We start from the raw sequence: 19498 nt of genomic DNA on the forward strand, positions 1-19498 counted from the left end.
CTTCAATGTCCACGAACATGGTTTTTTGGGGGGCAGAGATTCAATGACTGTAATATATCTAGGAGTACAAATATAGTCTATGGACATGATACAAAAATGAGCCAAATTAGTATAAAAAAAATAGACAAATTGGTTGAATACATAAAACAATATGTCGAAGCAAAGATCGATAATAACATTGAAAATAATACCTTGTGCAATAACATTTACATTGGCATTCTTTTTTGGTTTTTTATGAGATATCACCGCCCCCACATCATTTTGTTTTGAAAAACTCGGTGAGTTTTCGGCCCCTTTCAGCGTCGCCGCTTCAGAACCCTTGTCGATGCATTCTTTTTGTGCATCTCCAAAATCCATATCTATGTCTCCTATATTCTGAAAAATAATAATATGTAAAATATAAACATTTTGTATTATCATATATAAGACACAAACAAAGAAGAATTAGCTATATACCTCTTCTCGTGGTGTTTCAGTCTGGTCTGTCATCGTTGCATCCAGCCTGGTTACATCAGTGTGTATGTCGGAACCCATCACTCTTTATCTGCGATGAAATATAAATGATATTTTCTACTGCATCATATAAACATATACAATATATAATAAAAGTAAGAGTGAAACAAACACAGCTGTTTTATTTTGTAAAAACGAAAAACTGTTTTTCATATTATTAGTCAAAGATGTTGCTTTTATTTCGAAGGAAACAACCAACTATAATGTGCATATATAAATAATATATCATCTGAAATTTCTTAAATCATTTTAAACTATTTATATTTTTTAGTAGAAGAGTTTATTGTTTATGCAGGCTAAGGAAAATTGTCCGACAAAAGATAAAAACATGCAAGCAATCCAACATAAACCAAGTATATTCGGGTTTTTCCCCTACAATTTTACTTTTTTGTGTTACTTTGAATATATGTAATAAGTATAAAAACATTTATTCATTTTTTTGAGAAAACAACATTTATTCGTATTTGTTTTTGAAGGTTAAAACATTTATTCATATGATCTATGTATATACTTTAGTGTATTTTTTTCTTCGGAGAGAAAACATTGCCGATCAAAGGCCCAAATTGGCTATACAGCACGGCCCAACAAGCACCCAACCCAGTAGTATTACAGAAAAAAAATACTCAAAAAAAGAAAAGCACCCAACCCAGCCGGCGACCTCATCCACTCCACTCACTGGATCTCACCCACTCCCCTCCCTCCCCTCTCCCCCATAGCCGGCGACCTCATCAACCACGGCCGCCGCCCCTTCTCATCCCTTCCCCTCCACACACCCGACGGCAATCAGGTGCGAGCTTGTTGAGGCTCCGTCATCTCCCACCGCCGCTCCATCCCATCCCCTTCCCTCCCACTCACGAGACCCGGGGCTTCCACATCACTGTCGTCGTGCGTCATGGACGAGGTCTAGTGCTCGGCCGGCATGGCCGCCCCGAGGGTGACCGCCGCGGCCCGGCACCTGTCGTCCTCATCGCGCAGCTTGGGCGGGTCGCGGCTGGCGCCTGTCGTCCTCGACCGTGGCCAGCTGGTTCAGCAGGAGCGACAGGGGGAGCGGGTGGTCGGAGCAGCAGGGGGTGGTGGAGCGCGTAGGCAACGAGATGATGAGAAGGACAGGGACCCTGCGGCGGAGCAGCAGCGGCTGGGGGAGCAGCACAGCTTACCACTTCGCCGTCGTCGCTATCGTGCAAGCCAGGCCAGGTGAGTTTGGATATTTCACCGTGGGGGAATTTTGTCAGGGGCAAATCATTAAGTTTCTAGCAAACTTGTGGCAAATATTTAGTTTCGCAAGTATTTGTCTAATATGTGCGCTGCATCATTTTAGTTTTCCAGTGAATCCTGATTGTCAGTGTCAAAACTCTTGTTGCCGTCCAATATTCAAGTTGAATATTCCCAAAGATTATATGTCACACAGACAGAGCCCAACTTCTAGGCATGTGCACTTGTTGAGAACTTACACAAGTTAGGAAACATGCAGGTTAGGCCATCCTATCAATTGACCTGTCCCTAGAATTTTTCCGAGTTAAGCTTCACTTGATGCCATCTAGTCAGGGACCAGTCTGTACCATCTGAAACTCACAACGAAACCTCGTGTTTTCATTCAGTACCTACTCCCATGATAAAAAAATTTATGAGGATTGTGCAAGTTAGGTTCTGTGTCAGCATGTGACATGTCTTGACTGTTGTAGGAGTACAAGTGTGCCAGTGTGCGCCAATGATGTATCTTTTTCATATCAAGTTCATATCATTGAGACTATGAACTACATAAAGTCTTAAGTGTCTTTATTACTCTCAGAATTGCTTGGGCAGGAGCTTAAGTTTGTTTTGTCGACATCAACTAACGAGTATATTATGGTCTCTCTTTATTTCAGCTACATGAATCTAGTGTTGATCGTGCAGCTTTTGTGGAGTTTGTGCTTGGCTTGTCAGGATATATTTTCTCTGAGGAATAACAGGGATCTTCATGCCCCGGATTTTCTATTGTTCTTTGTTATAATTGATTGGGTAAGTCGTGCACTTTGTCACTGCTATTGTCCATGCAGCTGCGCCTGAATTATCTGAAGGCATGCACTGAAACAACTGAACCCAATATTTTTTATCAACATTAATTAGTTCTTAGGAAAAAATGAAATTCAGGAAAACTGCAAGTCATGCTTCTCTATTGGCCAAGCTTTTGTTTTGCCTCCCTGTATGAGAATAAGGCGGCCTTAAATAGACTTGCTGTTATGGGTGCTTTGCATTACTTCTTGGTTGACCAACGGTATGTGGGTGATCACATCACTTGTGAACGCATTATAGGTCATGGCGATTCTCATGTTCTCTGGATTCTGTGCCTCTGCCAGCGTGACGATTTTCTTCATGAAGGATATGAACTTCTGCGCGGAATACCGGCGTCTGGACTGCAGTCAGTTCACACTTTCAGTCACTCTGGCGTTCTTTACATGGTTGTTGCAAGCTACTTCTTCTTTCTCTTTCTCTGGGTTCTGGCTACTAATTTCATTCTTCTAGTGATCTCTCTCATGCGCTCATAAGCACCATCAGCGTCGTGCTAATTGTCGGTCAGGAGGGTAAATCAGTTGCAATGTGCTCGGGCACCCATTATACATCACTTGTTACATATATTGTTTGTTTGATTCATAGCTCATCTTCAGTTTAGGTGTTGGTTATGAGCGCCTTGAGGTGGAACAGTTACATGTGGGAATATTATGTCTTGTTAGTTTCGCAAGTTTGTGATTTGATGGTTGGCTCGATCATTTAGTTATATCCAGAGCTTGCCACTGAAGTTCCTTCCAGCCAACACTAATTGGTTTCTTTCTGAATAGCTTTGGCATCTCTTGATTATGGTAGTTATTAGATTATGTACTTTAGTTGTAGGTTGTACTAAATGTAAAGGAATAATTGAAAAGAACCTGGTTTGTATAACTTTATAGGCTTTCTTGTTGCTTGTCTGGGTGAACAATAAATTGATCACGATTTGTCTGGGTGAACAATATATTCAGAACTGCAAATACTCCTACTGCAAACGAAATTCAGTAAATTTCAGTGCATCTACTGCAAACTAAATTCACCCAGACAAGAGTTGTGATGGCAATTTATGAGTAAAACTGCTTGAACTAAACTGCTTGTCTACTGCTTGCTCTAAAAACTGCTTGTCTACCGCTTGCTCTAAAAACTGCTTGTCTACTGCTTGCTCTAAAAACTACTTGTCTACCACTTGCTCTAAAAACTGCTTGTCTACTGCTTTGACATGTTTTAGATTTTAGTACATATGTACATGTGTGTGGTGAGCTTCAAGACTAAATTTTGCATTGTGCTTACAAGTCATTAGAGTCATCTAATGCCAAATAGCTTTGTAGCTAACAGAGGTCGATCATGTGACTATATCTTCATGACTTAGAGACACTACAAGTCCTTAGAGTCATCTAAGCCAATATTTATTTTGTTAATCTTTGCCCAAGGATGAGTTTTTGTGCTGGAAGTTGGATGGGGGGTCCATCAGGTGCACCTATGCTGACAGAGGTTCATCATGTTGTGGTGGAAGTTTGCTTGGCTATGCAGCCTAAAATGTGTGATGAATCTATGTTTCTTCAGTTGTAGCCCACCTAATAGGACTGCTTGATTAAATCTACAATCAATTGTAGTATACCTGAAGAAAACATGATCATAATCTAATAACTATTATACTTTTAGAGAAGAGACAGAACCTAGAGGAACTCGCCTTCTTGATGCTCCTAGCTTACGCAAGGTACTCCTCGGGAATTTTTCCTCCAGGTCTGGCTAATTTGATCCTGTGCTATCAGTGATGGGCGAAGGGAGAGCAAGGAGGGGGAGGAGGGATGGCGGAGGTTAAGGCCTCTTTTGGTTCATAGGATAGGATTATCATAGGAATAAGAATTTTGTAGGAAATGAGATGGCATGTATCTCAAATCCTATGAGTAGGAATAGGAAACGAGATGTCATTTGGTTGACACCAAAGGAATTTTTCCATTGAGTCTAGGCTCATTTTTATTTTCCTATGAAATGTGGAGAATAGGAACCAATCCTATGTAGGAATAGGAATCTATTCCTATGAACCAAAGGGCTCTAAAGGAAAAAATCCTATAAGAATCCTATCCTCTAAAATTCCTATGAAATTCCTCCAAACCAAAGGAGGCCTAACATATATAGGTAGGCCACATCCCACATGTGCCATGGATAGTTGGCCACATGTGCCATGTGGTACGTCTAGATCACGTGTTGGGCGTATTTAGGACTGCTCTCGCCGTACAGGTAGCCACTCCTATATGTACAAGTACCTCACCATACCGCTCTCACCGTACAGGTAGCCCCCTCACTGCACAGCAGCCGCTCACACAAGTCGCTTCTCCCCACCATGGCGCTGCTTTTCCGACCTCCTCTCCCGCCAGCCTCCACAGCGTCACGCCCATGTCCTCTCCCCACCACGGCCTCGCGCCGCCCCGCCATGGTCTTGCCCCACAACCAACACCGTCGGTATCACATAGATTGACGTGCCGCCCCGCCATGGTCTCGCCCCGCAACCAACTCCGTCGGTATCACAGAGATCGATGTTGTTGCCGGCATCCATCCTCGACGACGACGACCTGGCATGGCTCCAGGCCAAGGCGGTTGCCAAGGCAAAGAATCTCTGCCTGGCCACCTGGAAGGGCGTGCAGCTGGCGGCCAAGTTGCCATCCAAGCACACTCCACCTGTGGTCTGCCTGCAGGTCGTATTGTGGCTGAAGATACTAAAGATACCTCGTTTTGATTTTGAAGAAGTTAAAGCCACTTCTTTCCTGGATGTTCGGAAGATACTGTCATACTCGAATCGGATGCCTATATGGTGGTCTCCGCAGTCCTAGACACGGGCCCAAACTTGTCCATACTCCATGCTATCTACAAGGAAATTAAAGTAAATGGTTGCACTTTGATCCCCTGGTCAGTAGCCAAGACAAGGAGAGAACAAAATCATGCTGCTCACATTGTAGATGTTGGTCTTATTACAAATACGGGAGCAGTGGATGTTGGTTGTCAAAACTCCCATGAGTTGCATCGCAATCATGTACTATTATATCCAGTAGAGTGTAAAAAAATTAATTCTACACCTGGACTTACTGTAACAAGCAGGAACACATCGACGTTATATCTTTCATGTTAAGTTTTGCATGCTAAGCATTTAGAAAGTTGGCATATGCCAAAAAAAGCTTCTCGTTTCCCCTGGTATATTCTTCATCCCTACTAAAATGGATAAAATAAAGGACTGATACTATAGATGTAGGCATTCTTCATCTCTACTAAAATATATTCTTCATCATGTGGTTATCCACCTGTAATAAATCACCCATGCATACCTACCTGATTTTCTTCTGTCACAAGTCACAATTCATAAGCAGTCTTACTTCTTAGGCGAGCTCTGTATTTTACTATTCTCTTTATCTTCATTTTTTCTTGACTCAGCACATTTACTTTTTTCGATTATACCTTTGTACTACACTGAATGTAGGAAATATAAAGTAGATGAATGATGTGTTTATTCCTGTGTATACTATGTGACCTTCAATTATATTTGCTTTCAGGAGTAAGAAGTCAGTTGGAGTGGAAGTGAGAATAGTACCATGAGCTCAAGTGATTCATTCACGAAGCTGGTAAATGCATAAACTTTAAAAAGATCATCTCAACAAGGTATGCAAGTAATTTCTTTTGGGTGTTTGAATTGCCACATCTTGGGTTTTGTTTTCAGTCCATTATATATTCTAGGGACAAGCTTCATCTCATTTCTTAGACCAAATAATATTTAACTACAGGATCAGATTCACGTAAAGTAATTTGCAATGTTTATTCGATTTTGTGCATGACAAGGGGCAAGTAGAATTTTTTCTGTATGCACTTAGCAAGATTGAAGTAATAGGCACAAAGTGAATCAAGTGTCTTCAACAAGCAATTTAAAAGTGAAAGTAGATAACAAAACTTACTGATCCACATAGAAGAGTGTTGAGTATTGAAATTTGATTTGCCGCATTGCAATGGTCCGCTATGGTCCTGCAGTAATATGTGTATGACAGCAAAAGGATCTTCAAATCAGTATGTACACTAACTTATCCATTATAATTCGATATAGTATATGAGATAACTTGAACATCTCTAGAAACCAGTGTGAAAAAAATATAACAGCCAAATCGCATTACAATACTATTACGTGTGGATTTTCATGTGCACATTCCCAGACGCTACAAACTTGATAAGAGCCGAAAGCAAGGAAATGCATATCACAGTTGCAATGACCGCTAGGAGAAGTCTCTCCACATCCGCGTGTTGAGAGACTTGAGCTATTAATTTTGCAGGCACTCCACACAAGCACATGCATGTTAAGTGAGGGTATACGTTATCATTTTGGGTATGATCGAATGGAAATACCTGTTCATGTCATCCTCTGGTCCACTCATCCAAATCATCCTGCAAAGCTCATGCATAATGGTTTAAGAAATAAAGTATAGATGCTCAAAGGACAAGATTGATAGCTAACAAATAGTTGATGCTTACACTTAGCCTATGGTCTCCTCCTCCAACATGTGTTTCCTGTTTGAGCGTTGTGAAAGGTCAGGAGGTCCAGGCAGGTCAAGGCGATGGCCACCTTTGACTTTGGAAATGCAAACCCCCTCTCGTGGCCATCTCCACAACATCATCCAACATATTGACGTTTAGCTGACCGAAAGGAACTATACATATTTAGCTAGGAAATCTAGGAAATCTAGGAACAAAAAAATAGACCGGTCGACATGTATGATTAAGGATAAAGAATGCACTAACTTTCAAACTTTTTTGATGCTATCTTGCCTGACCACATATATTGTCAACATGGAAATTCTGGTTTCTGAAATCAGTTTCCTTGCTCAGTAGAACACCTATTATGAAATCTGTTTGTTCCCCATACACACATATGGAATGGCAGCTCCCTAACACGAAATGAACATTGTCTGATGGCAAGAAAGTTTGAAATAGCGTGTGGGGGGTAGCAAGATTGATTAGAACGGACCATTTACAACCACAACTGCAGTGCTTCAAAAAGTGGGATGCGGCAAGCTAGCCCCCTGGGCATTCATTGTGGCCCCAAAACAATCTGTTATGTTGTATTCCATATACCCTATTTTACAGTTGTCTATTTTCTCATCATCGTCAAGCAAAATTAATTAGAATGTACCCATTCCAGCCAGCGTGGCAATACTTCAACAAGCCAGATGGACCATGTGACCCTGGTTATGCATCGTTCGCCCCTGTACATGGTCGTCACCAGGCACTATGGCAGCAGCCACCACCATCAAAACAGCAGTTGACTTATAACAGTGAGGTTGGACCTCATGAGGTAAAAACATTGATGAAGCTTATGATATTCTGCTATCTCCTCTATTGACCTATAGCTCTGTAGCCCTGGAACGGACCATCTTCACTTGTTAAAAATTACTCGCAAGATACATATTCTTAGTAGTAATTCTCTCACATGTGCTGTCATGGTTGATGGATCCAACTTGACATGTTCTGTGCAATTTTGCATTATGTGTTTTGAAAGTAAAAGATGAAAAAAAAACTACGGGCACCAAGTTTAAAAATATGTAACCAGTAAGCCTAAAAGCAACTAAACTGTTATATTAAATTCATTATTTGAGTTCATTGGAATATACTCCCTCTGTCCCATAATGTAAGATGTTATAGTATATTGGATGTAATAACGTCTTACATTATGGGATGGAGGGAGTAATAAGCAACAAAGATGAAATTATGTATTTCTGCTATGCTGTGATGGGCTACTTTTGATGTGTTGCCTAGGTGTCTATTTTTCCATCATCTTACCATCAACTGTTGCCTATGATTTCAGGCACCCCTGCCATCCTTCAACAACTGCAGTGGAGCCGGCTACCATTGGTATTCACAGCAATTTTCTGCCCCTAACTCATTTGATTATGGCGCACACACAACCTATGGCAACCACCAACACTAGTGGGAGCAGCTTCCCAGTACTCTGGAGCTGCCTATTGCATCTTGGCAGCATCCACCTCCTCCGTTGCATTGTCGTCCAACACCTAGCAAGGTAAAAACAACACTGAAAACCTGTGTTTGCTGACATGGCCCTCTTTTAGACAGTATAGACATGGAGTGAACCTTTCATTAAGATTACTTTTTCAAGATAGCTTGTTGCATATGCAAAACCCTTGTGTGTTTCAAACTCAAATTAAAGAGGGTTACACAGTGTCAGACTATGTAAGGTAATATCCTCTCATAGTTTGACACTATTGCTTATCTAGAGGATCATTGCTTATGGTCCGAACTATGAGAAATGTTTATTTCCTAGAAATTCTTTGACATCAGGTACCAAAATAACTTCTACCTGGCACAACATTTAGGATCTTACTACTGGAACTGAGCACGGGAACATTAAGGTTTTACACACGCTCATGTCTAGAGTGACCTACAGGCAAGTTAATGGATCATCACTCTTGTCCTTTTTGGTCTTTTTCACCTGTGCTACTCTTCAACAGGATCAATTATGTCCTACAATGTGATGTTTCCTTAGCATAGACTTTCCCACTAAAAGAGTGATTTTAATGTGACAGAAAGTAAAGATCATGTGTGTATAAACTTTCTATTGCCTGTATGAGCATGCGTTGGCTGTATGATAAACTGTGTACTGTGTAATACCTTCATCGCTATCGGTGGCGGATCCTAGACGCGATCGGCGGCGGGTCGTGGAAGCGATCGGCGGCGGGTCGTGGAAGCGATCGGCGGCGGGTCGTGGAAGCGATCGGCGGCGGGTCGTGGAAGCGTTCGGCGGCGGGTCCTGGAAGCAATCGGCGGCGGATCCTGAATCCTGAACGACAACAGCGCCGGATTAGGGGATCCGCGTGCGACTCCAGAAGGGGATCGACGTGAAAGTGATCCGCCGCGGACCCTCAACGGGATCGGCTGCAGATCTGACCTTGCTTTGCACTGGGAGGGCGGCGACGGACGTAGGGACGAATGAAGGCGGCGAATGACTCGTGCGGGCGAGTGCTTCGAGGGCACGAGGAATCGCTCGTGGGTGCTGGCGTCTGGTTAATTTTCGTAGCTTTTATTTTGTAGATTTTTTTTACTCCGTTCTTTCCTCCATCGACCGGAGGTTTTCCGCTGGAAATCGTCGATGCATAACATTTTTTTGGTTTGCGGGTCCTGGGGGGAATCGCTGGGACGTGGGAGGTGGGATTGAGGACGAAAAAAACCGGCTTTGGTGGGACGAAAAAAAACCTGGAAGCGAGACTACCAACTGCTTCATTAGGAGTAGAGATGAGAGGCCTAGAATACAAGTGTCCTACTGGGGCACGACTCCACATCCTATCTAAACGCAATACTACTACAAGTCCAACTATAATTTACCTTGTACACAATATTCGACACAACTCTAACAAAAAGTTACACCAGGAAGATTTCTATGGGGTCGTCGGCGACGATGGCGAGGGCGGTGGTGGTAGCCGTGCTGCTGGTCCAGTACTGCAACGTGGTGCTCGTGGCCAGGCTGCTCGAGGGAGACCGCGGTTGGCTGTACGGCGGCGTTGGCGCGCCGGGGCGCTTATCATGCAGGTCTTGCCCGGCGGCTCTCCGGGAGCGGGAACACCCAACGGCTGCACCAACAACCCCAACCATCCCCCTGGCGGGCCATGCAACGGCGGCCGCTAAGCCGCCGGCGGAGCTCGACTAGTTAATTAGCATGCATGTGCGTGACACACGTACATGTGTAGATAGAGGTCGTCTCGTGTTCATCTGGTTTGATTGATTCGTTGTTCATTGGTTCCTTCCTTCTGAGCATGAATTTGATGGTTCTCGATCTTGCGATGCTCCTCAAAGAATGTCAGGATCCTATTCGTATCATACTCTGACTTAATGAAGTCCCATTGGTGATGTACCGAAAGTTCTCAGGCATATTCCTCTCGTCTTCAATGATCATGTTATGCAATATGATGCAACAAGTCATGATCCGCTATATAACCTTAGAGCTCCAATACTCGGCTGGGCCACGAACAATTGCAAAGCGCTTATGAAGCACACCGAAATCTCTCTCAACATCTTTCCTAGCAGCCTCTTGACATTGGGAAAAGTATATGTTTTTTGTTACTTTGGATGCGGGATTTTTTGACAAAGGTGGCCAATGGTGGATAGATGCCATCTGCAAGGTAGTAATCCATAGAGTAGTTGTGCCCATTGACCGAGTAGTTGCAAGCAGGAGCTTCACCTGTAATAAGCCTAGAAAACAATGGTGATCTCGGTAGCACATTCAAGTCATTGTGGGAGCCAGACAATCCAAAAAATGAATGCCATATCCAAAGATCCTTCGATGCAACTGCCTCAAGAATGATCGTTGGATTGTTGTAGTGGCCTTTGTACTGACCCTTCCAACCTGCAGGACAATTCTTCCATGTCCAATGCATACAGTCAAGTGATCCAAGTATCCCTGGCCATCCTCTTGATTCACTCTCTGTCATCAGCCTCTGGGTGTCTTTCTCGTTTGATGCTCTCAAGTACTCTGGGCAAAAGACAGCGATCACCATTTTAGTGAACCTTCGAACAGCCTTCAAGATTGTGTTTTCACCAACGCGGATAGAGTCATCAATTGCATTGGCGGAGCACCCATATGCCAAGACTCGAACACTACTAAGGTGGAGACTTCCCGTCCGTCATCAATCCGTGCGCATGTCCAAGGGTACACGCTGGCTCTAGGAGGGAGCAGTGGCGGCGGCGACAGCAGCGCGCCCTCATCTCGCGATGGTCTGTGTGGTGAATCGATCACCAGATACCTATTTGTAATTTCCTATCTTTCTGGGGGGGGGGGGGGGTGTTGTGCCACTGCTTAAATTCAATATAGGTCTGAGGTCCTTTCCGCAAAAAAAGCACCGGCAGAAGTACTTCTCCGGATAGGTTGGCTTTGGGTCAAAATAGTCTCTCATGATCTTGGCATGACCCTCAGATCTATCACGGTTGATGAGTATGTGGCCGAACCGTGATCCTCTCCTAGGCCGCCGAACATCATCATTGAAAATCATGCCTAAAACGGTGTCAAAGTCATCATCGTCTTCTTCCTCTTCAGATGACGAGGAGTCCTCCAAGACCATCTCCTCAACCTCTTCATCTACAACTCAAACGGCTTGGTTCAAAAAGAAACAAACACAAAATCTCACCTAGGTAATTCGTCGAACACTTGCAGTGCGGTGCTGGTGCACCGACCAGCTAGTGTCATTTAGACCAGGCAAGGGGGCGGCGACACGAGCGAATGACCTGCAGCGGTGTGCAAGCAAGGCGAGATGCGGCGGATGACAGAAAGAGGAGAAGCTACGAATCAATCCGATGAATCAACCATAGCGACGACGACGGCGTTTCACCTTGATTCTGGCGAGGACGACATGGGCCGAATGAGCTAGACGTCAGACAGAAGGGCGGTGTGGGGAAAGGGAGGCAACGAGGTAGCGGCGGGGCCGGCGGGCGGTCACCGGGAGGCACGCCGGCAAAGATGCACGGGCGGGGGGCGACGCGAGGGAAAGGCGAGCTTTTAGTCAGCCGTCGAGCGGTGGAGTATTTTTTTGGGAGAAGTTTTGGGCCAAAGTATAACTTTTACTCTCTTACAGCGGAACTGGGATCGGTTATGTGCGCGTTAAAGGAGTAAAACAGACTTTTTACTCCTCTAGTGCCGAATAGGGAATCGGTTAGAAATGTCCTAAGTGCTTCCTCGTTTTTAGCCAAACGTTGCTGAAAGTTTTTGTAGAACCCGTTCGTATGAATGGCATCGCTCACCGTGGCGGAGCGCTTCACTAGGGCAATGGGGGGGGGGGGGGGGGGCATAGCCCCTCTACCCTAGAGAAACAATGTGAAATACCAAGCCAAAATTTTGAAGATGATCAAATTTCAAGCAGAATTTGTTCTTTTGGCCCCCTCAGCTGTGCTTTGCCCCTCAACAATCTCTATCAAGCTCCGGCACTTCCCTCAATTTTGAATTCTTGATCTTTGTTCAACCTTAAGTAGGAGATGGACTGGGTTGAGAAGCGCGTAACGTGGCGCGCGCGTGTCCTGTCTACAGGCTGGCTCGACGAGAGCAGATCGTACAATCAAATCCGTAGGATAGACCAGGTCCATCATTTCCCATTCGTTATATAGGAAAACTCTTTTTCCTCGGACGACCGTTTACTCGTTGGGCGCATGCAGCAACCTATAAAAGGCATCAACCATCGATCTCTCCTCCAACAACAACTTCAAGCAAGGTCATTCATCCATCGTACGTGCGTACGTAGCTCGGCTAGCCTTCTATCTGCGACATTTGCTCCATACCGTACGTACCACAGGTGTACTCAGAGACTCGAAAAGTTACACCAGGAAGATTTCTATGGGGTCGTCGGCGACGATGGCGAGGGCGGTGGTGGTAGCCGTGCTGCTGGTCCAGTGCTGCAACGTGGTCCTCGCGGCGAGGCTGCTCGAGGGAGACCGCGGTTGGCTGCACGGCGGCGTTGGCACCGCCGGGGCGCTTATCATGCAGGTCCTGCCCGGCGGCTCTCCGGGTGCGGGAACACCCAACGGCTGCACCAACAACCCCAACCATCCCCCCGGAGGGCCATGCAACGGCGGCCGCTAAGACGCCGGCGGAGCTCGACTAGTCAATTAGCATGCATGTGCGTGACGCACGTACATGCGTAGATAGAGGTCGTCTCGTGTTCGTCTGGTTTGATTGATTCTTTGTTCATTGGTTCTTTCATCCTTTTAAATGTAGTATTTTTTGGGGGGCTTCCGTGAAATGATGGAGCCCTCGAAGCTGTTCAAATTTAGTTAGTTTTAGTACATGAATTTGCAATAAGGTTGTCTCTCACGTAGGTCTCCGTGATCACTAACCAATGTATATAAAGATCTTTCTGTTTCTTTTCATAACCATGAGTGGAAGATTGTTGGATTTCATGTGATTTGTATTTTGGAAGGAGCGAAACAGACTCATTTTCGCCGGGAAATGGCTTACCTACCAGCTAGGTCAAGGGACCAAACCAGGATAATCCACATTTATTGGTAATCTTTAGTAGTCATGCAAATATGTAATTATTTCATTTCCACTTTATAAAATTAACGAGAAGACAATGTTCGGGCTGGTTTCTTCATAAAATGTTTCTATGCATTGTTTTGTTCGTTGTTTTTGATATAGCTCATCATTCATTACCAATGGTAAAAATGTTTCTACTCAGGGCGACTTGAAATGAATGTCTAAGTATATGCGAGGAAGCGTGTTCAGTCGAATTCAAATTGTAGTGTTTGTTACATGTCCCCATAATATTCCATATTTCCATTACCCCTGTTTTGTCATAGTTGAAGTCTTGAAGTACTCCTATTCAAAATAGTTCAAAAGTGCATGCTAGAAAACATTTAATCAAGCGCGCACTAATATCAATCATTATAATCGCATCATGCATGCGGCACTAAGCAGGTGCGTATTTGGAATCCTAGTCCTAGGAATAAACAAAGGTCAAACACCTATCATCTGCCAAATAAAGAGCTTCAAACTCGGACGGGTCTAACAAGCATGCCAGCTTGACCTTTCCATAGTTGGACCAGACCAATAACAGAATGGTCAAGCTACGACAGCCGTGGGTTTTTTTTCATTTAATTATCTATATTCATTCAATTTGATTATTTTTTGAATTGTTTGAATTGCTTACCACATATGTCAGGTGGTATATTCATTCGGTTCATTCACGAGCTCCCTATGACTAGGAGCTTCAAACCGCTAGAATTTGCGGTAGATTTCCAAAATGTTATGACAGGTTAACTAATCTCTGAAACCCGTTACTAGGATATCCTGCTGCGGATTAGTTAGAAATGCACCTCGTACCAACGTCATGGATAACGTGTCTAGCATAAGCGATTTAAAAAAAAATTGTAACTCAAACTAAGTAAACAAAGGTTTCAGGTCTCTGCATGGTAAGCCTGGGTGTAGGTAGAGTGCTTATTCAGGCCGAAAGAAGTTGACTGCGTACATGTTTTGAATAAAAGGAAGAGCGTAAAAGTTGAATTGAAAAGTTCATGTCGCCCCCGTTGAACTGGAAATACTGTTGGCGCTGGCTGTCCGAGGAATTCAGACATCATGCACGCATGCTTTCTCAGCGACTGAAATTCTACTACGGTACTGATGTCATCTGAGGCGCAACAATTGATGGACCTGATCAACCGCACGCCTAACTGAGAAATGGAAGCAAAGTCCTCCACATGCCGTGGAATTCTTTCTGAACTGGTTGACCTGCTAATCAATTACTCCCTCCGTCTTAAAATAAGTGTCTCAACTTTATACTAACTTTACACGCAGAATCAGACAGTCATTTGATTACTCCAAGTAACTTTTGGTTTCCGATCTACAGTACTAGTACTCAGCTAGCATTGGACAAAAGGAATCGTGCTTACAGAATTGACTTGGTGCTGCTCGCCAGCCTACACAGACAGAGCTGTATATTACGCTACATGCATGAGATTCAGTCTTCCAGGTTGACCTCTCAAATCTTTTAGGTTGACAGCTGACCATGTCTCAGATTATACTTTTACATGTATGCAGGAACCAAACACACACGTATTCAGACTGAAAAAGCCGTACATGTTCCATGTCTTTATCTCCAGAAAGACGGGGCCCCACGAATGGTATAAGCACAGGAATTTTTACCGTTGTTGCCAATTGCCATTTTAAGATTTGAATTAAGAGTTCCATGTGCTTGTCTCTGCAAGTCGATCCAGATCGATGAATCGCGAGTCGCAGGTTGAACCACTACCGTATGCTAGTAGTATATACCATCAGTTTTAACAAACAAAACAATATTTTCTTTTGTTTGTGGAACAGGGCGCATTTAACAGGCTTCAAACTATGTCCTCTGAGAGATATACTAAAAGACAGAGAATCTCAAAACTCTGCTTCATTTATCAACATATCAATGGCCATAAGAGATCTTAACATTGTGTGCCTATATCACAGGGTTTGGACCAGAGAAAATTGAAAATTATTTGAGGGGACTACTGTACTGTAACTGATAAACAGTCGCCTAGACGGACAAATAGACGCGTCTTGTAACCACCAGAACGCGAGGGGGGGAGAAACAGAAATAAAATTCAGAAGGTGGACACTGAGCAGGATTGTTGGAGAAGAATACCAGCAAATTTTCAATGGCCAAAATCCTTGAGCCTCCTCTTCAAAACATCCAAGGACCTCGTGCGAGCATTCTGCTTCGTGTTGCGGTTGGAAAGGCTTCCAAACAGCCCGTCTGCCGAGTCCTTGAACTTGTCGACAATGATGGAAACCTTCTTGTAGTCCAGCGATCCGTAGTTCTTCCCCCGTATCACCGGATTCATGAAGTTCTCAGGCTGGCTGCTCGACAGAAGGTTGACGAGCTGCCTTATCTCAACCAAGCAATCCCTGAACGTCGTTTCCTTCCCCATATCTGCCAGCCCGGTGATGTGGAATTTCTCATCAGCAAATGCCTCCAGCATCTTCAGGTCCATGTCGAGGCCTAAAACGGCACTCATCGTTAACCTTTTCACGCCGTCGCTCAGAAGCGTTGTCATTATCGAGTCCGAGATGTGGCCCACTGCACCAGAGACAACCTTGTACAGAGCTTCAAGTGGTAAAATCTCCGAAGCCGTTGATACTAGTGTTTCAAGATAAATAAGAACCTCGTTCATGTAGTCATTGGCATTGTCCGGTGTTTCTTCCACTATCCAGTTGACGTCGTCCAAGAGCACCATAAAATCATCGATCTTGGAATTGGCCATGTTTATTAAGGCATTATATGCTGCGTTCTGCGAGGCTTTTAGCACGGCTCGAGCAGTCAAAGTAGCGCGAGACCTCTGCGCGACGCGCTTGGGGATGCCGCACTGCTGGGCACAGTGCAAGAGGTACAGATCACAAGCATGCTCCAGAACAGAGATATTTCCTGCTAGTTGCATCATCTGTGACATGGCCAATGAGCGAGCATACATCCTGTTGAGAAGGCAGTCGTTCAATACCTCAATCAATAGCCTGTCTAGGTAAGCTTTCACCACTTCATACAGGTTCATGTCACCACCATAAGACAAATAGCTCACAGAATCCTCAACGAAGGACCGGACAACGCGACAAACTTCTGGAACAGAAGAGGAGAATGGCGCCACATATGGAAACTCCGGGATCACCTCACTTGGCTCCAGATGAAATGCTGTGACATTCATGTTGTACTCGTATTCCTTCTTTATAACCATCTGCTCGTACGAGTCATTAGCAAGGATATCATCTACCTGCCTCCGGCACTCGGAAAGAAGCAGTTGGTGGTACTTGTCCCGGCTTCTCGAAAGAATATTGATCAATGGTGTGGTTTGGTAACCATACTTCCTTAGAACTGCAGCCATAAGAGTGATATAATCTTTTATGAGGAGGAGGTGGCTGGCCGTGCCGATGCGAGAAAACTGGCTCTCCAGTAGAGATGTCATCTTGGCAACGGCTGTTTCCCATGTTGCTTCGACTTGGCTCTCGGTCAGCAATCTCTCTGCAGTTCGAAGGACGCGTTGTTCAACAATAAAAAACCCAGCTACCTGTGCAAGGAAGGGCTGATGGGACTCGAGGAACGGTTGCGAAGTGGAAATTTGCATATCCAGGCTGAGTTGCATTTGCCTGTTCTTGTAGTAATAATCTCTGAACTTCTCTCCAATACCGAGGCGCACATGGATGTGATGCGTTCGATAAACAGGTGTGAGATCAAAATCTAGTGCTGTTTCCTCATCTGTATTCTCTGCATCCAAGGTATACATGTGCTGATCTGGTCCAGCATGGCCATGCTCTTCAGCCTCTCTCTGCCGCGCACGCATTTCCTCCTCTTTTTGGCGAGCCAAAGAGGCGTGACTTATCGACACCTGCCCGATCTGCTTGGACATCCTTCTGATATGAACAAGCCAATCATTGAACTCGCCACAGGCTTTCTTCTCGATGTGCAGCTTTATCAACGGTATCTGTCTCCCAACCACCTTTTTAATGATCTTCACAGGAATGTTTTGCAGGTATCCATGCTCAATCAAATCCAGAGTCTTGAGCGCAGGATGGAACTTAGCTTCGGCAATGTAATTGTTGCACGCCATGCACAGGGTAATGACTTTGACGCAGATCTTCAATATCGTCATGGCCTCTCCCACGTTTTTCTTGACTGAATACAACTCAAGAAGTTTGTCAAGCTTCAGCAGCAGGGCACTCGACGCCTCCTGCAGGTGCGAGTTCTCACCGGATAACATGCTCTTGAGCTCCTCGGCGTCGACCATCACACCGCGCAACTCGTCGACGGCGAGGATGAAATCCTCATAGTGAAGCCTGCATAGCTCTTCGATCTCAACCTCTTTCTTCTTCACGATGCTCCTGAGGCTATGCGTGAGGGCTTCTGGCTTGCCGGAATCAAACCCGTGCCGGATCATGGGGCCCAGATCCTCGCCGTTTGCAATGAACGCGGCAAGGCCCATGCCGAGGCCTCCATCGCCGCTGTCCACGATAGCTCTCTTCTTTGGCTGGTCAGCCATGATTTAATAACTGTAAAAAGAGCAGATGTGCAATTTCAGCGCAGTTATGGGAGATGCATCTCTAGAAGTTTAGGAATTAAAATAGAAGCAACAAAGAAATAAAGCAAATTGACGCGGGGATTCACGAGCTTATTTGTAATGATCCTTTGCCTGGTACAAATGCAGTAGCGAAAATAAAAAACATCAAGGATCATTCCATGATTATTTGCATACCCAAAAGACAACCGATAGGAAACCAAGAAAGAATCACTCGACCAAATCGCTAGACGATCACCAGAACGACGAAACCAGTCCGATCTTTGGGGATTCAAATCGTTGCGGCAGGGAAATCGCAAATGGTAATTTCCATCGGAGAAGGAAACCAGCGGTGGATTTACATGGATCGATCGCAGGTGGCCGCTCCCTTGTCTAACGTCTCTCCTCCCTTCCCCGTTCAAATAATAGCGGGCCCTTCCCCGGCGGCGAGCTCCGTCCCCTCCCTTGTCAGTGGCAGGCGGAGAAGACGATGGCGGGATCACAAGGAGAGGGGCGTGCATTATCGAGTTGGTCCACGGCGGAGGGGCGTGCGTACGTACAAGAGAAGGGAAGGAGTCGGGCGGGCGGATGCGATGGCGCCGCCGTGCGGAGGAGATCGGCGGCGGCCTGCGGTTGATCCCTGAAATGGAACCTCTGGCGAGTGGCGCGGCGCGAGAAGTGCGTGCGGGGAGTGGAACGGGCCGGACAGCCTCGGGAAAGAAAGTGTGCGTGGCCGGAGAATAGGGCCATCCGTCTACAGCTCCGTTTGGTTCGGTTCGGTTGGGTTGGATCCGGTGTTGAAGGACAGAAGAGAGAAGTGAGAACCATGCTGGCTGGCTGGCTGGCTGGGGAGTACGATGTGCGTGAGTGAGTGACTGACTAGTGACTCCCATGCCGGCTAGCTACTCAAGCGGTTGGTGCCTTTGGGTGCGATCAGGGTCTGTCTGGACTCTGGAGACGCGCCGTCAGCTTCTACTCCCTCCGGTCTTTTTTACTCTGCATATTATAATTCTCTGAAGTTAAACTTCACAAAGTTTGATCGTATTTATATGGAAAAGTATCAACATTTGCCATGCTAAAGTTATACAATATGAAACTTTAAGTCATGACACATCTATTGATATTGATTTCAGATTGTGAATGTTGGTACTTTTTTCTATAAAGATGGTCAAACTTTACGAGCCTTGACTTCAGTCAAATCTTATATGCGAACTAAAAAGGACTGGATGGAGTAATAATGCATGCGCTGAGCTCCATGGTGATGATTCAAACCTGGCTGCAGCGATGGAGGATCTCGAGTTCCATCTCCGCACTAATTTCTCCAAAATGGAATGGATGGAGGTTCTTGAATGCACTAGGGAGCTAAATAAACCTGCTCATCAACGTGCCAGAATGGAGAGGCTATTTCGTGTTCTGC

The 19498-nt window shown here is 45.0% G+C and overlaps 1 protein-coding gene across 2 annotated transcripts; it reads right to left on the reverse strand.

Moving 5' to 3' along the window:
- Positions 1-15429: 15429 nt before the first annotated feature.
- LOC123084834 (exocyst complex component SEC15A) lies at positions 15430-18864 on the reverse strand. Of its 2 annotated transcripts, none has more exons than XM_044506344.1 (2): positions 18642-18864; positions 15430-18076 (listed from the first exon to the last, which is right to left on the reverse strand). In XM_044506344.1, the coding sequence occupies exon 2, from the start codon at positions 18064-18066 to the stop codon at positions 15694-15696; it is 2373 nt and encodes a 790-aa protein (XP_044362279.1). In that variant the 5' UTR covers positions 18067-18076; positions 18642-18864; the 3' UTR covers positions 15430-15693. The 2 variants fall into 2 exon arrangements, with proteins under 2 accessions (XP_044362279.1, XP_044362280.1); XM_044506345.1 differs by having other exon boundaries at positions 18444-18864.
- Positions 18865-19498: the final 634 nt, after the last annotated feature.

Source organism: Triticum aestivum, chromosome 4A (assembly GCF_018294505.1).
Source record: "Triticum aestivum cultivar Chinese Spring chromosome 4A, IWGSC CS RefSeq v2.1, whole genome shotgun sequence".
NCBI lineage: Eukaryota > Viridiplantae > Streptophyta > Magnoliopsida > Poales > Poaceae > Triticum > Triticum aestivum.

Coding starts and splice junctions, on each gene's coding strand:
- LOC123084834 (XM_044506344.1), bottom strand. CDS start 18,066: ATGGCTGACCAGCCAAAGAAGAGAGCTATCGTGGACAGCGGCGATGGA.